Raw genomic sequence first — 19201 nt, 5'->3', positions numbered from 1 at the left:
ATATCTCGTCGTTATAAAATGATGAAAAAAATTTTTTTTTCGAAAAATCTCTATTATGAGTGTACGCCAAGTAGTCCAAATTTGCGAGAAAAAAGTTTGCTCTTTTGAGAATTTTCGGCCGATTGATATATTTCTTGTAATATCTCGTTGTTGCAGTTGCAAAACGAAAGAATATTATTTTCGAAAAATCACTTTTATGAGTGTAAGACATAGGGGTCCGTATCGACAAATAATAAATAATCTAATATGAAAATCTGATGGCTTATTGGAATATTCGATTGAATTACAGTTCCAAGTTATCTTGAAAACTTATTTTCATGAAAAATTATATTCGCTTGAAACAACAATTATTTATTTTTCCTAGAGTTGAATATTATACATAGAAAAATAAAATTTGTTTAGTAGACGTGTGTCTTTTGTTTTAGCATACTCTTAATATCTACTTAAATGCCTTTTTTGTGATTTCTACTTATGGAAAATACGTGTTCCTAATTTGAAAATTCAAAAGTGACAGTGATCATGTAGCAAATCATCGATAGGTGTATTACGCTTCTCAAGAATAAATAGTGTAGACCACAGAATAATCGTGAAGCAAGGACATTCAAGCAGTTCAGCAAACTTCACATTGCTGTGGCAACATTGTTTCTAAATTAGACAATTGACATTTCTTCTTCGTTTCTTGGAGACGTTTCAAAATGGTGGATATTTGTCATTAAAACTCCCAAGTATAGACAAACAAAAGGTCTATTCCAAAACTTTGTAAAGACGTTTTGGAATAAAATAAACTGACATGGGAAATATATGAGCGTTATTTTAGGAAACATTAAAATGTGTGACGCGTGTTCAGACTTCCTACAACTTCTCATTTCATGTAAGTTCTCGATTTACGAAATTATCAGAAAAATAACAGTAGGCCACTGTGCATAGTTATAATTGTTTTTTATTGTCCACTTAAACACCGTTTCAGATGAGCCCCAGTTTTGTAGGGAAACGAACGAGCAGCCTATTTTGACTAATAGAGATGTAGATATTGTATATGTATATGTTCAGACTTGGCCAACTAGGTAAGCAGTACTTTTATATTTCAAATCTAATACTGTTGTCTATGTATAAAATTGGTTTTCCAATAATATTGCACAGTTCTGTCATGATGGTACATCTACAGTATAAATGGATCATAATTATTCTGTTTTTGAGGTGGTTCCCCGAAAGACTATTTTCCTTAATCAGTTTCATTTCGTTTTCAACCTCGTTAGCATAGGAAGCTAATGACCATAGTCATCGTTGCCAAAGACTCAAGTCCAAAAGTAATATATTATTAAGTGTGTACACTTACTGGTTAGAATCTTCTTTTACTTTTATAGAGCTCGTCACAACTTTCGGTTTCATCTTCTTATAGTTCTGAGATTACAGTGCCGCTAGACGTATGCCATTTTGTCATTGCTAATAATTTGTTATATGTAGTAAAAATGTATGAATTAACATTACAATGCCAAATCAGTGTTAATAATAAAGAAACTTCTTCTTGGAATGTGTAATAGTCAACATCTATACCACCAAAGATGTCTGCCGCCACAAAATTTTTGGTGCTAAAAGTTCCTTTCAAACACTGCCTAACAGATTGGGTTTTGTTCTTTCTAAAAATTTGGCTTGGAAATAAATAGTTGCCTTCGATGAATCAGGGTATCACATTCACATAAAATATGACAGGCTGTATCTGTCCCTAAGTTACATTGCCTGCGTCTAAGTCCTATCACGTTCAGGTGTCCTTTTAAAGGGGCCGAGGCTTTGGCTAAATCTTGGTGACACTCTAGTACTAGCCCTGAGGTTGTACGTTATCTGTTCAAGGCTAATAGGGCTTGTCAGCTGTCGGTGCAGATTATTATGTTTTTGCCAGAAATTCCTTTCCTGGTTATTTCTTTTGTGGCAATTGAGATACCAGCCAGTTCTGTTTGGACCACGCTGGTATTTCTTCCCATTCCCCACTTAATCCTTAGGCTTAGTTATCTGGAGTACGCTCCACATCCTGAGCCTTCTTTGGTTTTTGAGCCATCTTTATAAATGCGGATTGCATTTGTAGCATCTGACTCTGTGTTCTGTTTAATTTGTATTTCCGATAAACTTATTTTCCTGGTGAAAAGGACCATCTCAGCCTTCTTGGGATTGATAGACAGTGAATGTTCCTTACACCATGTTTCTATCAATTTGAGCCCATCCTGCGCTCAGTGTGTTCACAAATTTGCCGGCCTGCAAGATAACTATGTCATCTGCGTATGCAATTGCGTAGAATCCATTTTTGTTAAGGTGATTAATTAGGGTATCCAGAACTATGTTCCAGAGAAAAGGTAATGAGACACCTCCCTGTGGACATCCCCTCATGGCCAGTCTTTTCACTGTGATGTCTTCTACATTGATACTTATTGCTCTACTAGAGAGCAACTTGGGTATCCATTCTCCTACTACCAGGGGTACATTCCTGGAGTGAAGTTGCTGGGTAATTGTTGGAAAGTTTGTTTTATCAAACGCTCCCTTGATGTCTATGAATATACCCAGGGTGGAATCTTTGTTGTCCAATGATCTCTGCCAACCACATGGTGAAGGGCCGAATCAGTAGACCTTCCTGGAGTATATGCATGCTGATTTGGATGAAGTGGGTTGTGAACTAGTACTTCATCTCTTATATACCGCTCACATAGCTTGGCTTCCTCAACATTTTCATCAGTTGATGATGTGCAGGGGCGTCCAGGGTGGGCTTCATCATTCACATCTTTTCAACCTTCTGTGAACAGATTGTATCACTTGTAAACATTTTTCTCCCAATCACTGTATGCCTTTGTCACCATTTCAGGTATTTTTGAGCACTCAATACAAATTATTTGATAACAGCTGAAACTATGTTCGAGACGAGTGAACTTATTTAAAAAAATTACCAATCGAATATACGTAGCCTGCAAAATTTAAATATTTCCCGTATTTTTGAACTGACCTCGTGTACATATATATCAATGTTTGCAAATAAAATGTATTATAATTATTATTATAAGTGGATAAGTAAATATTCCAGCTTTACATTTTATATTACCATATTGAGCATGTTCTTAACAGATTATTTACTTTGAAGTACAGTGAAAATTACAAATTTGGTTTCATCAATATTAAGACTTGATGAGTTGTGATTCAACCACAATTTTTCAACATCCTAACAGGTTCTCGGAATCTGATTATAGTTAATCCCTTAACGAGCCTAGCAGTGTCTTTGGCATAAGGGATTGATGTATGTCATGAACAGGACTGACCAGTACCCTGAGGAATTCCTAAAATAACTTAAATAGAAACGCTATCCCGTTTTTCAATTTCAACTTTTTGTGTTCTATAAATTAGGTAATCCTGAATCAGTCACTTTAATAATTCAGTTTTTGTAAGAGCTTGCCATGAAACACTGTGTCCAAAGCTTTGACAAGACCGAGAAAAATAGTTAGACATTTTTCTTATCTTTTGTTTGAAGGTGATTGACAATGTTTCGTGATGAATTTCACTAGTTCGGACTTCCATTGTCTACTATATAAAATGATTTGAAATCCCTGAAACAAGTAAAAAAGAATAATTAAAAAAAAAGAATAGTTGAAAATAACAATTATATTAAGCAACAATAAACCTGAAATGAAATGATAGTGAAATAACCTACAAGTGAAAATATAATAATTGAATAAATAAAAATTAAAGGAATGCAAAAAAGAAAATAATAAAAATAAAGTGTAGAGATTCCAAGTCACGTTAGTTCACGACGTTTCAATTGTTGGTATCTACAATCGTCTTCGGGTGATGACTGGACTGATTCCTCCGAGAGATGACTATTTTATAGGTCGTTGAAATACTTTCACTTTCTCTACTTTCCATTTTCTGCTTCACTGATTCCGTGAGGGATGACCGTTTTGGCGGGAGTTTATTTTTCTTATCTATCCAAAAGTTACTTTTTTTTTCAAGAACTGAACATTCAGTATTAGAGTTGTCTATGAAACCAAATTAACTTTATACGAGTTTTGTTAAGAAATTTTGACAATTACTTTTTGAGTGTATGTTCAAAAATCTTTTCAAAATTATTTATGACTGCTATGAGTCTATAATTAATAATTACCAACACAATATGGCTTGCTAGTCTTGTATATAGAATCAACACTACATGTACTGTTACATATATTGTTTTTTTGACTTAAAACTGGTGCTGATAGACCAGGAAAAAATCATAGTGTATGCTCTCAAGATTATCATCAGTGATTAAATGTAAATAATTAAAATTGTATTGATGCTGTATATCATGCACTTGAACTGTCAACTATATCATGTATATCAACCTCTTTGCAGATGATACTCTCATTGCAGCAAGGGACTCTGATATTCATAAAGCTGTATGCAAAATTAATTTGACTCTAGAAAACGTGGCGAAGTTTTTGAACATAAACAAACTCAAATTGAATACCACTAAAACGAAAGCTATGATATTGACAACACAATATAAATATAACTTAATTGATATCACCTCAATTAATATTGAAATCTACGGCGAAACTATACAAATTGTGGAAGAATTCAAATACTTGGGCTTCATCGTTGATAACACTTTGAACTTAAAGAACACTTCCAGTATATGTGTAATAAAATTTCTAAAAAAAATATTTTTCTTTACTAGAATTAGTAGACAATTAACATTCCAATCTAATTTGACTGTTCATAAAACAATAATCCTACCACACTTTGATTACTGTGCTACTTTGATATCATTACTAAACGGTAATTCTATCTCTACTCTACAAAAATTACAAAACAGAGGAATGTGCTTGTTATTAAAATGCCATAAATATACTCCTATATTATCAATGATTAATATTCTGAATTGGATGACAGTAAAAGATAGATAACAATATTTTTCTATGATATTCATATTCAAAATACTCACTGGAAAAGCACCACATTACTTCTATGAGTTTGTTACATATAACCATCAGATACACAAATACGATACCAGAGGAAGAGATGACTTGGTTGTCCCACGAACTAACCTTGCAAGAACAATGAATTCTATTTTTCACAGAGGACTCTTGGACTATAACAAGCTTCCTAATGAAATTAAACAAAGTAACAACCTCCAACTCTTCAAACGCTCCTTACTCAATATCTACGGGCACAATACTATTCCAATTGAGTTGTTCATCATTCTTCCATCTATTAATATCTTCATCATCTACTACTGCTATGTTTTACCAATATATTCCACTATATAGGTCTTATATATTTCAGTTTTTATTGTAATTTCGTTTAATAACTGATATATTTGTATAATACTTATGTATATTAGGATATCTATTTCAACTAAATCTATTTCTAATTATCTAGAAAATTATAAAACAACAACAAAAATTAATTGGCGCTCCGGAGCGACTTCATTGATTCCAGTCAATATCATTTTTCACAAGAACTACATATATCTAGTTTTCAAGTTGTAATCGCCTGAAGAAGCTATGAATAAATGTTTAGGATCCATATTTTTTTAAGGGTTTTCACATTTGACATTCATTTTCAATTTGTTGAAAGTAGAATATCTTCCTGAGTTTTGCGCAGATCATAACCACGTTTTTTTTTTCTTTATAATTTAGCTCAATTATGCAATTTTTCTTATTTTTAACTATTTTATAAGCTCCTTTATCTCTTTATTAACTTCAATGTCTTCATCATGTGAGTCAATCCTCATAACAAACAATTTATTTCACTGGGTCTCCCTTATTTATAACAATTTCATGCTGAACTAAAAATATTAATTCCTAATTTTCAGGCAGTGCATGTGTTGTTACCGTGACCCAAAAAACCTTGAACGGTTTAGCTATGTCACCCAGGGCCTCATTTATATGGCAGCGAGTCAGTTGAAATGCCTCTCAGACAAAGAGCCTGCGACTGATAAAAGAAAAGAAGATGAGCCTGACAAAAAGCACAAAAGCAATAAACATTCAGAGGACGAAAAAGAGAATCCAGAAGTTATAGAAAGGGATAAACTATTGATATTGGTTTCTAAAATATTTTTACTGAATTTTCCTTTGTATGTAGCATACAAACACACAATTCAGGCCAAGTTGGATGAATTGACCCAACAAGAGATGCAGAATCTGAATTTGTTTTGCGATTTGCACGATTCAGAGATTCCAATTTACCTCCTAAAGAACGTTAGTTGGTTCTGCAAAATGGGTGGGCTTTTAGCAATGACGACATGCTTCACGAAACTCACTCCCGAGTTACTGCCAGTCTCTACTGCACATGCGATGATATCTGTTGGTAAGTATTTCTGTTCATTTTCCAACTGTTATGTTATTGGTGTTACTTTTCAGTTTGTAATTTAAAACTATGGATGAACTATAAGAGCATGGTCTCTATGCTGGTACCATTGCGTTCCTGTGTTCTGCGGTACATGTGTAAACTATCAGATCAAGATCTACGTACTCCAACTATTAAGAGCATGGCTGGTGAGTACTCCATTTTTTTGAGCATTTCTTTGTCAAATATTCAAGGGATTCGTCTCGCATGGTTTTTATTTTTATAAATTATATTTTCAAAGAATTGAATCATTGCAATGCATAGATCCAAACAATAATGAAAAGAATAAAATATTCGTGTTACTATTTTATATACATTGGTATATTTATAGCCAGTCAGTTATCATAATGTGGTGTTAAAAAAATGTAAATAAATATTACACCTTAACGAAGGAATCTTTATTAGGTAAAACATTTATCCTAACAATTCTAAAAATCAATAACAAATGAAGACATTTTATAAAACATTCCATTATAATGATAGATCATATTATCAACAGTTTTGCATTTTATATGTGATAGGTGTCCATTATTTATAATGTTATCATTTCTTTGAATAAGCAATATTTCAGTTTGGTAAGTGAAGTAGTTGTCCTGTATTTCCTCTTGCTTGATGACTAGGAATTTGATATTCGAAGATGATAAATTTGTTACAGTATTCTGAAACCAAATTATTCAAAACTTCAATAATCAAAATTATAGATGACAAATATATCCTTTGTTACAATGATAACCAATTGTAATGAGTCCAAAATAAAACTAATATTTGGATGTCAGTTACACCTCAAGATTATACACATTCCCCAATTCTATAAATTCTGTAGTTTTGAAATCTTTTTTGAATCAAAAAAATAATCATATTATAAACAAGCCTTTAATACATACATGTACGAGTTTATACTTTATTTATAAAGAAAAAAATCTATTTAAAATCTGTTTTTCCGTTAACCAGCTGTCGCACCCCTACGAAGGGATACATATTTGGTACCAATAGTGAAATAAACGTAACTCTCATAAAATAATGAGATGTTTTTCTCGGTTTCGCTCCGTTTTCTGTGTTTTTAATCCTCACAAGGATTATTCTCACAACGTTTCGGCAAATACTCATTTGCCATCTTTTGGTGCTGTCTGGAGTTTGGAACTAGTATAGTTCTAGCCGTTTCAAAACAACTACTTTCACATGAGCATTGAATCACATGAAAGAAACTCAATTGTTTTATTTCTCTATTTGGAAGTTTCTTCACATTTTTTTAAAAAGGAGAAGCAGAAAGCCGAAAGCCAAAAAATTGTTTTTCCCAATCACTCCTAAAAAATTAATCCATTTCAACAATATTGTTTCAATGAACACAAATAATTACAAAATTAGTCGATCCTGTAGTTTCTTGATGGCTTCAATTGGAATAAAAATGTAAAACAGTTAAAATCTCTAAAAACTTACAATATGCAAGTCATGCAAAAATTGATTGACTCCAATTACTTAGGTTTTGCAGGAGATATTGAACCAAAAGAAAGTACTACAGGTACAGCCATTAAAAACAAGTGGCCCCAATATTGACCCTTGTGGCACTTATCTTAACAATTTCTTTTTTACTCCTAGTTTCATGACAACAATTGGCATATTTCATCATGTTCAGACAATACATCTAATTGGGTACAAATCTAATTTATTTGATGAAATTGAACCATTAACGTAATCAATTGGTGAGGTTAGGTCCAGTTCTACCTTTCAATATTGTATCCGTCTTAACAGCTTTCCAATTACCACATTATATGTGATCCCTTTTTTTTAATGAAATAGGTGTAGAAAGCCATCCCTAAAAGATGAACATATGTCATCGCAGAATTTTCTGTAGGCCATGAAAAAAACATGTAGTGTATTGTTTTGTTATATTGCAAAAGAATGAAAATCTGTTTGGTAGTTTTCGAGTTTATTGCATACAGACAGATGCCGCTGGGAGAGATTATTCATTGGTAATCATATAATCACTTATTGAGTATTTTTTCTTCAAAGTATACGTTTCTTTTACTATTATATGAATCTCAAAACAACTGTTTCACTAACTATATTTCAGATTTCATGTGGAACGCCATAAAAGATCCGCTTGATTCGCCGGTAGCATTCGACCTGGACGGTCTGGATTTGGCTTTCAAATATTTCACGTCAACCACTCTGACGATGCGTCTAGCAGGGATAACTCAAATCAACAATCAAATCGGCGTCCTCGCGGAAATATGCGTGGGCGAATCTTTACCGGAGGCGGAGGCAGCGCCGAGACATATGGCAGACTGGCTCATTAGCAACAACATAATTTCACACATATTCGGCCCCAATCTGCACGTTGAGGTAAGACAAACTAATGCATATCATATTCAAAAAACACTTTGATGTGTATCGCGACACGTATTTCGCTATACAATAGCATCTGTGACGCCCAAAGATCTTATTTTATAGCGTAACACATGTGGCGGTTATGTAAACTTTGAATGACTTTTCATCAAGTATCGGTCAGTTAGATCTTGTAATGGGGAATGTTCCTCCTGACGAAAATCAAGTAGTTTTTCATAAAAGAGCTCTAAAACAACGCATTTTAAACTTATCATTTCAACCTTTTTCTTTAAAAAATTATTTAAATACTTAAAAAAGAGGAATGAAATAATGCATTCAACATTTAAAGGGATTCGTTTCTATTTCACCATTTGGCAACATCGGTTATAGCTAATAAAGTACAATGAATCTGTTACCTGTATGAGACAAACAAAGATGACATATTTCAGAGGCGTGCTGTTCTGTTTACTTATGTTCCGAGTTCCGAGACATTCTGTGATATATGACATTTTGTGCACCTAACCTATCTTCCTCTATATAAATAAATAACAAAACAACTATTGTTTATGTGGCACTTGTGGAGGTGGTATTGAACTATAATTTATATCTTGCCTTAATTTTTGATTTATAAAGATAATTTTCTCTTTTCAAAGAAGAATATCTAGGTACGTATAAATTATTTCAACTTGATATAGGCGCTGTTGCCAATATGTGAATTAGAAACAAATTCCTTTAAAAATTAAAACCCAACATTTGAAACATCAATTTGAATACTTTTCGAAGTGAATTTGAAAAACTCATGAATTAAACTCAACTTCATTTTGTTCAAACTTGCATTTGCTGTAATAACCCAAATTGAGGAACATTCCCCATTATGCGTATTTTTGAGCTGCCACTGTGTTTTTAAATGAAGAAGAAGAAAGTGATTTATTTCTAAGGACACCAAAATTTGCAAACAAAAACATATATTAAAAAGAACAATTTTCGAGCTGGGAGGCTGTGGTCGAAAGGAATTTGTTGTATCAAATGTTTCTTCTGCTACTAAGGTAGACATCTTTAGTGGTATATGCATTGACTTCGAGAACAAAGGTAGAATTTCGAGCGTCAACAGTGTCAGTCTTTGATACTACACGTTCCATTCATCCTACCAACCTGGATTATTTTCTCTCTAATCATGATTCTGGTGGTGAAACTCTATGTTCTAGATAGTCATTCATTTTAGATATACGTTCTCTCTGTACACTATTAGTTTGTGGTGTGCAACCAAATTCTTGATGTTTCGCGATATCGTTTATTTAGCATAAAAACGAAAGTGGTTCTAACACATTTTCCTGTGGGTCGACAGAAAAGTTGATAGTGGGAGTATTGATAGGTTGAAATTCCCAGAATTTACTAATGGTAGTTATTTTTGAATTGATTCTGAGACAGTAAATTCATTTGCTGATCACTTTTTATCTGTCTATATTATTGAGGTTTGTGAAATATCTGACATGTTGACTTTAGAGATGTATTTGGAAAATTGAACTCGTCAAAAACTATTTTTGGCTATGGGCCTTTGTTTATCTTCAATATTTGTGGATTAAGTCTTCTGTCGATTCAGTATGTAGCATCTTTATATGGGAAGATGTCAAGCTATTCATTTACGAGGAATCGTTCTGTATAGACAGTTGAGACTAAGAAGGCATTTGTAGTTCTTTCTAGCATCACTGGTGGGGTCAAAATGGTGCTTTCAGATGTTGAATCATGAATGCTTCGTTTTTAGGTTATGGAATTTGTGTTAAATAGCCTTTTTGAAGAGCAATCATCTTGATATTTCCTGAATACTATTACAGATCAACAATATCAAACAAGTGTAACTACTGACGGTTTAAAATTTTATCAATAAATTCATTTTCCTCTAAATTGTAAATTTATATATGGAAAACTTTCACGACACTGTTAAGGAGATTTTCCTCCAATTTCTAAAATTTTGAGAGAAGCAACTGAATATGTTTTATACTTTTTACTTTTTCCTATATTCCACCTAATCTTCAAAGGGTTCAATTGCAAATTATGACTTTAGAATTAATGTGCTTTAGTGGAATATTCTCCCTATTTTTTAATATTATTTATGAATATCTTAAATTTCATTTTCACGATTATTCACAGATGACCATTGTATGTATGGTACAAATGTATATTATTAGTCTTAAAGATATTTATAATTAAGTTTATGTATTGAATTTTGTCAACAATTGTTATTTTTCCATTTATAAAGAAATAAACTTTATGGCCAATGAAAACAAGTTTTGTCCTCTCTATACACGTTTCATTTATATGCATACATTTATCTTCAAGGTTATCAAGCAGAGTCATATTATTCTGAACTTTTTGGCAATGGAGGGGAGGATAACTTGCGAGCACATGGACGTCATTTGGGCAGCTGCTCAGCTGAAGCATTGCTCAAAACCGGTTCACGATTTGTTGCCTGGTCTTGTGAAACATTTAGCTGCAGCACCAACTCTACATTTGTACAGTTTACTTACTAAACTGGAACCGAAGGATCACACAGAGCAGGTACAGTATTAATATTTTTTCTACTTTGGCGCCGTTAGTGCTTGAATATCGAAGAATATTATCACTCTGTATATACAGATGCAGATTTGTAACATTTAATCATTTGACATTTTTTATACTCGACCAACTTGGTTAGGAAAACATTTGTCAAGGAAAGTGTCAGTTCTGATGTGCGAGACAATTTTTTTCATTTTGCATCGGAGGTTCCTATTCTACTTTTCATTACCTGAAGATGAAGAGAATAATCTAAAGACTGAAATAAGGAAGATTACCTAAAAGTTACGCAAATTTAATGAAATTAATTTTTCTTTTTTTAAACTTTGCTCTCTTTTCAATATTTTATTTAGTCAGTTTAAAAACCAGATAGATAGATAGTAGTGGAAACTGATAGTACATAAAAGGTGTACCTCGACTAATAACAATGTTATCATTTTTTTTCAGACATTATATTTAGCATCCGCTCTTATAAAAGCAATCTGGTCCAGAGGAAGTGGTGCTCCCGAAATAGGGATGATCAACGTGGCAACATCAGGTGCAGGAATTGCTATGCACAAGTGTTCTTCATCTGAGAACAGCGTCAGCTTAGACCCAACTAACTCAGAAGAAGATCATGTAAGTATATCGACTGGACAGTGTCTACTTGGATAAAGATTCGTTTCTTCATCAGGTTAAGTTTTCTTGATTCCCCAATAATATTTTTCTTGAAAAACCATTTTATACAAGAAAATTGAAATTCGGTAATATTTTTGGAAATACTCTTAGACCCCACTCTGAAATTTTATTGCCATGTTAGATAAATGGAAAACAAAGTTGTTCTTCTTCCGGTTATGGTCGTTGCTTCCTTACAGGCGCATTTGACCAGTGCGCCTCCTATTACATAACATAATAGGAGTTTTGTTTTGAAAAATCATCTGATCAGTAAGGCCTTAAGTAGGTTAGATTAGGTCCAAAGTGCATGGGTCTATTTGACCCTCCACTGCAACTCACAAGGGTTTATCAAGGCTCACAACTATTAAAACTCATTCAAATGATTCCAGCTTCTTGACAAAGCCATTTGGTAAGTGATCTTCCAAATCACTCCGTGATAGCTAAATTGACAAAGTCTGAAATCCTGATTTGGTCTGCAATGGTGTGCTCAACCGTTTCATGATTTTTCCAAACACAGCGTCTTCCAACAGTGCAAGTCTCTGCATAAAATGATACAAACGACGGTTACCTGTTAGACAACATGAATCATCCCTACTATAGGTTAAAATTTTTTTGGAAAAATACTCTGAAGGATGTATAAATTCTTTGGAATGGAACAATCCTGTTAGATGTTGCCTAAAGTGTTACCAATGACAGGTTCTGGTCAGATGAAGCAGCTTGTAGCGCCCTACCTTGCAAGGGAGTCAGCAGCTTTATTCATTTCCAAACCAGTGTGGCCAAACTCCAGACTAGAGAATTTGTTGAGTATCTTCATTGAGAGGAGTCTTTTTGGCGGTTCACTACCAACTTAAAAGTTGCTCAGTGATAGCCAGGAGCTTTCAATGTCGCTTGGCTGTCCAAGAATATTTTTACTGCACACACCAACTCGTAGAACTGCATTATTTGAAAGAGGGGTCGAGGACAAAGTCATCAAATTATTCAAATATCTTCCGGTTGAACTGAAATTTTTGGAAGCATGCACTCATTTACATTCAAATTTAAGGAGTACTAGGTGAATCACTGTGTTGCTACTGAATGACTTCAACATGTATTGTTATTTGTCCAATGTGTCTGTATTAATTTTGATGTTTCAATATTTGATCTATATGGCTGTTTTGTGATGTATACTAGAGGAGGTCACTCCCAAAATGCTCCGACTTTCAATATCAGCCAGAAGTTTACTATGCTCCGCATAAGCCCGTTTTGTGTAATTGGCAATATTCACAATTCTGTGTGCTGACCATCTAACCTCTCCAGATTTGGAGAAGATGTATCTCACCCGTAATATCATGATTGACTTATAATTACATTCTGTTTGTATTTGTATTAGATAACAAAACATTTCAAAATGTAATCTTTATAAGTAGATCTGCTAGTTGTAGTTTTAGTTTATTTCAATTATATCAATCTTGACTTTTGTGGAGCTTCATATTCAACAGCACCAATAAACTATTTTATTTCATCCTATTCTAATTTGCATAGGGAGATAGTTCAGCTCAGTCAGAAAGTCACAAAACCGATAGCGAGGACATTGATGGGGTCGAAATCGATGAAGATGAAACAGGACAGCTCGTAGATAACAACGGACCTCCTCCTTGCAAATTGGCCAAGAAGCAGATTATGGAGAGAGCTCATTGCGAAGGCAGCAGTACTGATACTGAATTGGATGGCAAGTGATTTTTTTTATATTTTCTGGAATTCAAGAAAAAGTGCAACTGCTGTCTTCAAAGTAATACTGATAGAAAAAATAATATTACAATTTTTTTTGAAGGAAGATCATTAAGATAGTTCAAATCAAATCAAATTTATTCATCACTGAAGTCCATACAAATATATAAAAGTACGTCATATAAACTTATTGGACTAGTCATAACAGAATCTACAAGCTACAGCAGTACAAATACAAAATAAGAATATATTGAAAGTCAATAAACATTAGAAGTTACAAAAATACAAACATAAAATAAGTATATATTGAAAAGAAGTACCTTCTGTAAATAAATAAAGAAACAATTGTACAATCAAAGAACATTAAAATAACAGTACTTTAATGATAGTGATAAAATAATATAATAATGCACATACACTTACATCAAAAATTCATCTAAAGAATAAAATATGTTTTCTTTCAAATATTTGTGAAGAGTGTTCCTGAAGCAGTTTAGATTTGTGAGTTGGACCAAACAGTTCCTTAAAACGATTAAAACACCCTATACCTTGATAAATATAACACTTTTACCCAATCTTTAGTCTGAAGAAAGGTTGACATACATTTTCCAGTTTTCTAGTTGAATATTTGTGAATGGAACTATTTGATAACATTAAAGCTCTTGTTTTTTATATTTACAGTAATTTGCATTATATACAGTGAAGGCAGTGTAAAAATTTGTAACTGTGAAAATAACTGTTTACGTGAAGTCCTCGGATGAGCTCCCACTATGAACCTAGCATGAGAAATATTTTATTGACATGAGTTGAATTGCCCTAAAACATCAGACCCTATCTTATTAGGGACTGGGCAAGTCCATAATATGCCAATTTAAATACTCCCAAAGACACTGTTCTTTGAAGCTGTCTAATTATAAAGCACACAATGCTTGATTTTCTCGCAAGAACATTGATGTGTTCCTTCCATGTCATCTTATGGTCTATAATAATTCCAAGAAATTTTATAAAATTCACTTGTTCAATTCTTTTATTATTGATTTTTATCAGATAACTAATATTTTGCGTAATAAATGTCATAAAAAAAGTTTCAGATACATTTACTAGTAACCCATTATAAAAACACCATTAATGAAATTCATTTGCGGTGATATTCGCCCTCATTACTGCATCCTGTGTGTTAGTATATGAGACCAGTATGTTTGTATCATCAGCATACATAAATATTTTTTTGCGTTAGGGAATTGTATCAATTGGTTCCACTCTACTATTTTTATGATACATTTTGTCTACATTAACGAAGTCGTCATTTTTCAAAGTGGAGAAACATTTGTAAATAAAAACAGTTTTCATTTGAACAAAGGAAAAAATTTGTACACTTTTCTTCACACTGCGAAGTTGTAAACCTCGAAAAGTCATATCGATAAAGTATAAGACCAAATATTTTCTCCGTTCAGTTTATCAATAATAACCAGTTCATACCAGAGCCCACAAAGCATTCGTAATCCAACACCAGACAGTGTCGTTTCGACACGACATAAGTATCATCAATGGTGCTAGGCTGAATCAGGCGTGCATTGCTAAATCAACTGTCTATAAAAGACAATGAATCACGCTCATGAATGCTTCATTTTTTTTGGGCTCTAGTTTCAACTAGATGACTTGCTGTGAAAGCTGCAATTAAAGACAGAGAACGAATCTTATAGAATCTTCTTTTGATCCCGCTGGGGATTATGATGGGAGGATGATGTGGCATTTATGTAATAATCATTAAAATGGTTGAACTAATTTTTCAAATTTTTTCCATATTTTCAACCCCTGAATAATTTCTGATGACTTCACCATCATAAAATTTGTAGTTTGACATCAATTCACAACTTTTTCCCTTCATTCCCTATATAGATTCAATAACCATACCACAAATAGAATTGTCTGTAAAACTTGTTGAATTATTATTTCATTTTATACACTATGGTTGTACTGAATTTTTTTTTAATTCTCGTCTGAAATTAATCAAGAAGCATATACCTTTTTTAGAATATAAATGTGTGGTAATTTTGAATGAAAAAAAAAACAAATTTCATTATATCAAGGAAGATGTTTCAATTTCAGGCATTCCAATCAAAACTCCAGAGTCGAACAAATCGAAGTGGACAGGACAAATGAAATCTAAGAACGAGAAAAGAGCACATGTTCGTAAAAAAATTCTAACGAATCTGAACGTTCTTCCGGAAAGTGTAGAGGCGGGTCCATCTAGCTCTTCGCAAGACGAGGCTGATGTGGAGGACTCGCCATCCAAAATGAGAAAAAGGAGAAAACTATTGAGGAAAACTAGAGTGAAACGACAAAAAGGTTAGTTAGATGTGAATATCCAAATATGATTATCCAACGATAGAAACCACACTTTTTTTCTGCCAGACATCATTTTTATTACATTTAAACAATTGGTAAGTGTAATTCTCTCTAATTTTCTGGAGCCATTGGTTTTGGAAAATGCTCAAGCCCAATTCCAGTAATGAAATATAAGGTTGTTTCAAAAGTTTTGTCCGTTTTTGTGAGTCTACTTCAAACTGTAATATCTTAGTAAATACTTATTCAATTTTTCATAAATAAGTGCAATTTAAATCAGTGCTTTTTTGCCAACTCAACACAAGTTTATTAATTTCGTCAGCATAAAAATTGTGTTGTGCCGCTTAAGACAGTTCTCGGAAATCAATGAAGTCGACAAACACCGTTTTTTGTCTGGTCATGATTGGCGAAGGCTCTACCGGTGAGAAAGTTATCTAAATCTAAAAATAAAATTAATTTGTTGTCACATCTCACCTCAAATATATTATAAAATCTTGGAAACACATAAATAAAATAAACGTCTTATAGTAAAAAAAAAATATAGGGTCGATCGGGGCTAATATGATACAAAAATATACACTTTTCACTATAATACCTAACCATATACATTAAGCCATTTTGAAAAAATACTGGGATATATAATTCGTATTGGTTAGTTTATTTATGGGTGCACAAAAATGTAGTTGCAGTACCAATGCTGAAAAAAAAAATAAAAACTATGTATCATAATAACCCCACCTGGTGGGGCTAATTTGATACGATGATGGGGCTTAAGCGATACAGCATTGTATTTTATTAAATATCGTCAATGAACGTAAGACGAGACTGAAATGATACAGCTCTGGGGCTAATGTGATACCAGTAATTTTTTCGAATTTTTGTCTTCAGCCATATAAAAGATACAACCGTGTTTGGTTCATGTTTTTTCCACTGAAAAAAAACTTTGTAAAAATAACTAAAGCACCGTTTATTGAAAAAACTTAACATTTTTAACATTCCATGATTTTTTCAAAGTTTCTTGTATGAAATTATTGATTATTATAATATTCAAAAGTCGAGTTGAAAATCAGTTCTCCTCTCCTTCCCAAAGCAGGTTCAGCAAGTTTTTCTACCACATCTTCATTTTCAATAAATGACACATCTTCCGGCTCTTTCCAACAAAAAACTGTGGTATCTTCATGTGTCTCTTTTATTCGTGTGAATTTTGCATTCGGTTCACGAGCTTCAATATCCATAACTTGACCTACGTAATGCAACACTTTCTTCTTGGTTGCAAATTTACCTACAACCCAGGTGTAGGTAAATTTGGTGTAGTATGTTGATCATGCATGTCACTAACATTGCAGTTTCCTGAAGTCTTCTCAAATTCCAAGTCTGACTCTTCTTCTCTCTGCATGGCTTGTATAATGTCGGAATCACTGCTATCCTCATCTGAAAAATCAATTTCACTCGAGATATCTGATTTGCTGTCTGACGAAACCGTTATTTTCTTACGCTTCTTTTGTTTTCTTTGTTTTTCCTGAATTATCTGACTCCCTTCCTTTCTTGTTATTTCGTCTTGGGTAGCATTTTCCGATGGTTGGGTTTCATGGGTGCCTGATGTGGTTGTTTTCTTATGTTTCTTATTCACTCCTCCCCCACTTCTCACAAAACAAAACAAGTTGAAATCCAAGAAAGTTACAAAAACTAATAAAATGCACAATTTTCAAGGTTTTGCAATATCAAGAAAGCCCCTTCAGCTGTATCACAATAGCCCCAATGTTTGTATCAAATTAACCCCCTTATTTGTATCAAATTAGCCCCCTATATGTGACGTCATATATCTCGTGATAAGATTACCTATTTTGTTTGTTTTCAAATGTAGAAACATAAAGCTATCTTTCCCCAATACGGGTGGCGCATAAAAACATTTCTACCTCAATAAACAACGGAGTTCGAATAAAAGTTTACAGTCAGTCACTGAAATTTTTTTTGCTTAAAAAAATCACTGCTGATTATTTATTTTTTTATTGTCCACTTACCACTTAATGAGAAATTTCGTTATGCCCAACAATAATAGAATGTATTACTCAGTCAGTATTTTTTTAAAACTATTTTTGGCACAAAGCACGTAAATAATCTACTGGTGTATCATATTAGCCCCATTTCTCATGATGTATCACATTTGCCCCGATTGACCCTATATAAAACGTTTCTAAACTGCAAGTTACGCCTCACAAGAAATATATGTGTATTTATAAAATGAACGTTAAGTCTCATTGTGTTTTTTCATCAGATATTTTTTTAAATTTTTTGAAAAGGTCAATAGGATCTATATAAGATATTTTGGATAAGATAAATTCTGGAGAAAATTCCATTGGCAAATATCTCTTAGAGATAGGGCGCGAAACATAACTTTTGATTAGTCAAAACAAAACTGAAGGCTTGTCTTGTTCACACAGGTAGTCACAAACGATCATCCAGGGCCGTTGGTATAGAAACACTCAGCGAAGTTGATGTTGACAGCGACCACGATATTAAGGGTACTCTTAATATGACAAATGACGTCTTAGTGCTTCCATCACAAATGAACGACCTAGTCGATATGTAAGTGTAAATGTACAACTATAAGACCAATTTTATTACAAAATATATTCAATTTCAGTGATCTGAAACCAGCTGCTTACCTGGAGGAGAGTTCTTCCTGCAGCGAACTCGGCAAAGAAAGCCACGACGGAGCTTGCGCAAATTTTCTCTCTTTACACGCCAGAGGAGGGTATGTATTATTTATCTTTTGCGAATTGATTGATGGTTCAAACTGTGTGATCATTACAGGCATATTCTGGAGATGCTCAGTGGCGAAGAGGCTGAAGTTGAGGGAGACGCTGAAGGCAGCTATTCTTCGAGGATGAGCAACAAGTCAGAGAAAAACATGGCGGATTTTGATGGAGAGGATTCAGTTTGTGAAGAGGAGTTGGCTCGTTTGACTGATCATGTAAGTATGATTTTTCAGATGCATATGCAATACGTTTTTGCAATTAGCTACTAGCACATCTATTAATCTGTAGAAAGGTTCTATTTATCTGAAGAAACATGGTATATTTATTGAGTTGAGCTAAATCATACACATACTAGATAATGATATTCAAATGGAGATCAATATATATACAGATTTAATATAGTCTCACATTCAATTTTTTTAAAAACCCTCGAAAATGACTTCTGATTTCACCTCTTGTCTGAGGAATTATAAAAAAAGTGTACTTGTAAAAAGTGGTTT

General features: G+C 33.2%; 1 protein-coding gene across 2 annotated transcripts in view; it reads left to right on the top strand.

Moving 5' to 3' along the window:
* Positions 1-670: 670 nt before the first annotated feature.
* The window catches only part of puf (ubiquitinyl hydrolase 1 puf), a 93826-nt gene continuing 75295 nt past the window's right edge, over positions 671-19201 (top strand). Inside the window, exons 1-12 of one of the 2 annotated variants that reach the window (XM_074186215.1) lie at positions 671-871; positions 968-1064; positions 5828-6321; positions 6375-6509; positions 8432-8703; positions 11023-11241; positions 11683-11853; positions 13411-13597; positions 15706-15945; positions 18384-18528; positions 18587-18697; positions 18757-18916. In XM_074186215.1, the coding sequence (XP_074042316.1) occupies positions 802-871; positions 968-1064; positions 5828-6321; positions 6375-6509; positions 8432-8703; positions 11023-11241; positions 11683-11853; positions 13411-13597; positions 15706-15945; positions 18384-18528; positions 18587-18697; positions 18757-18916 (2301 nt within the window). In that variant the 5' untranslated portion in view covers positions 671-801. The remainder of the gene's footprint in view (positions 872-967; positions 1065-5827; positions 6322-6374; positions 6510-8431; positions 8704-11022; positions 11242-11682; positions 11854-13410; positions 13598-15705; positions 15946-18383; positions 18529-18586; positions 18698-18756; positions 18917-19201) is intronic. The other variant, XM_074186214.1, reaches the window with a different exon arrangement.

Source organism: Leptinotarsa decemlineata, unplaced genomic scaffold, assembly GCF_025532065.1.
Source record: "Leptinotarsa decemlineata unplaced genomic scaffold, Ldec_3_MD MMD2_tig00078422_RagTag_RagTag, whole genome shotgun sequence".
Lineage (NCBI taxonomy): Eukaryota > Metazoa > Arthropoda > Insecta > Coleoptera > Chrysomelidae > Leptinotarsa > Leptinotarsa decemlineata.
This window is presented reverse-complemented; position numbering and strand designations above follow the sequence as displayed.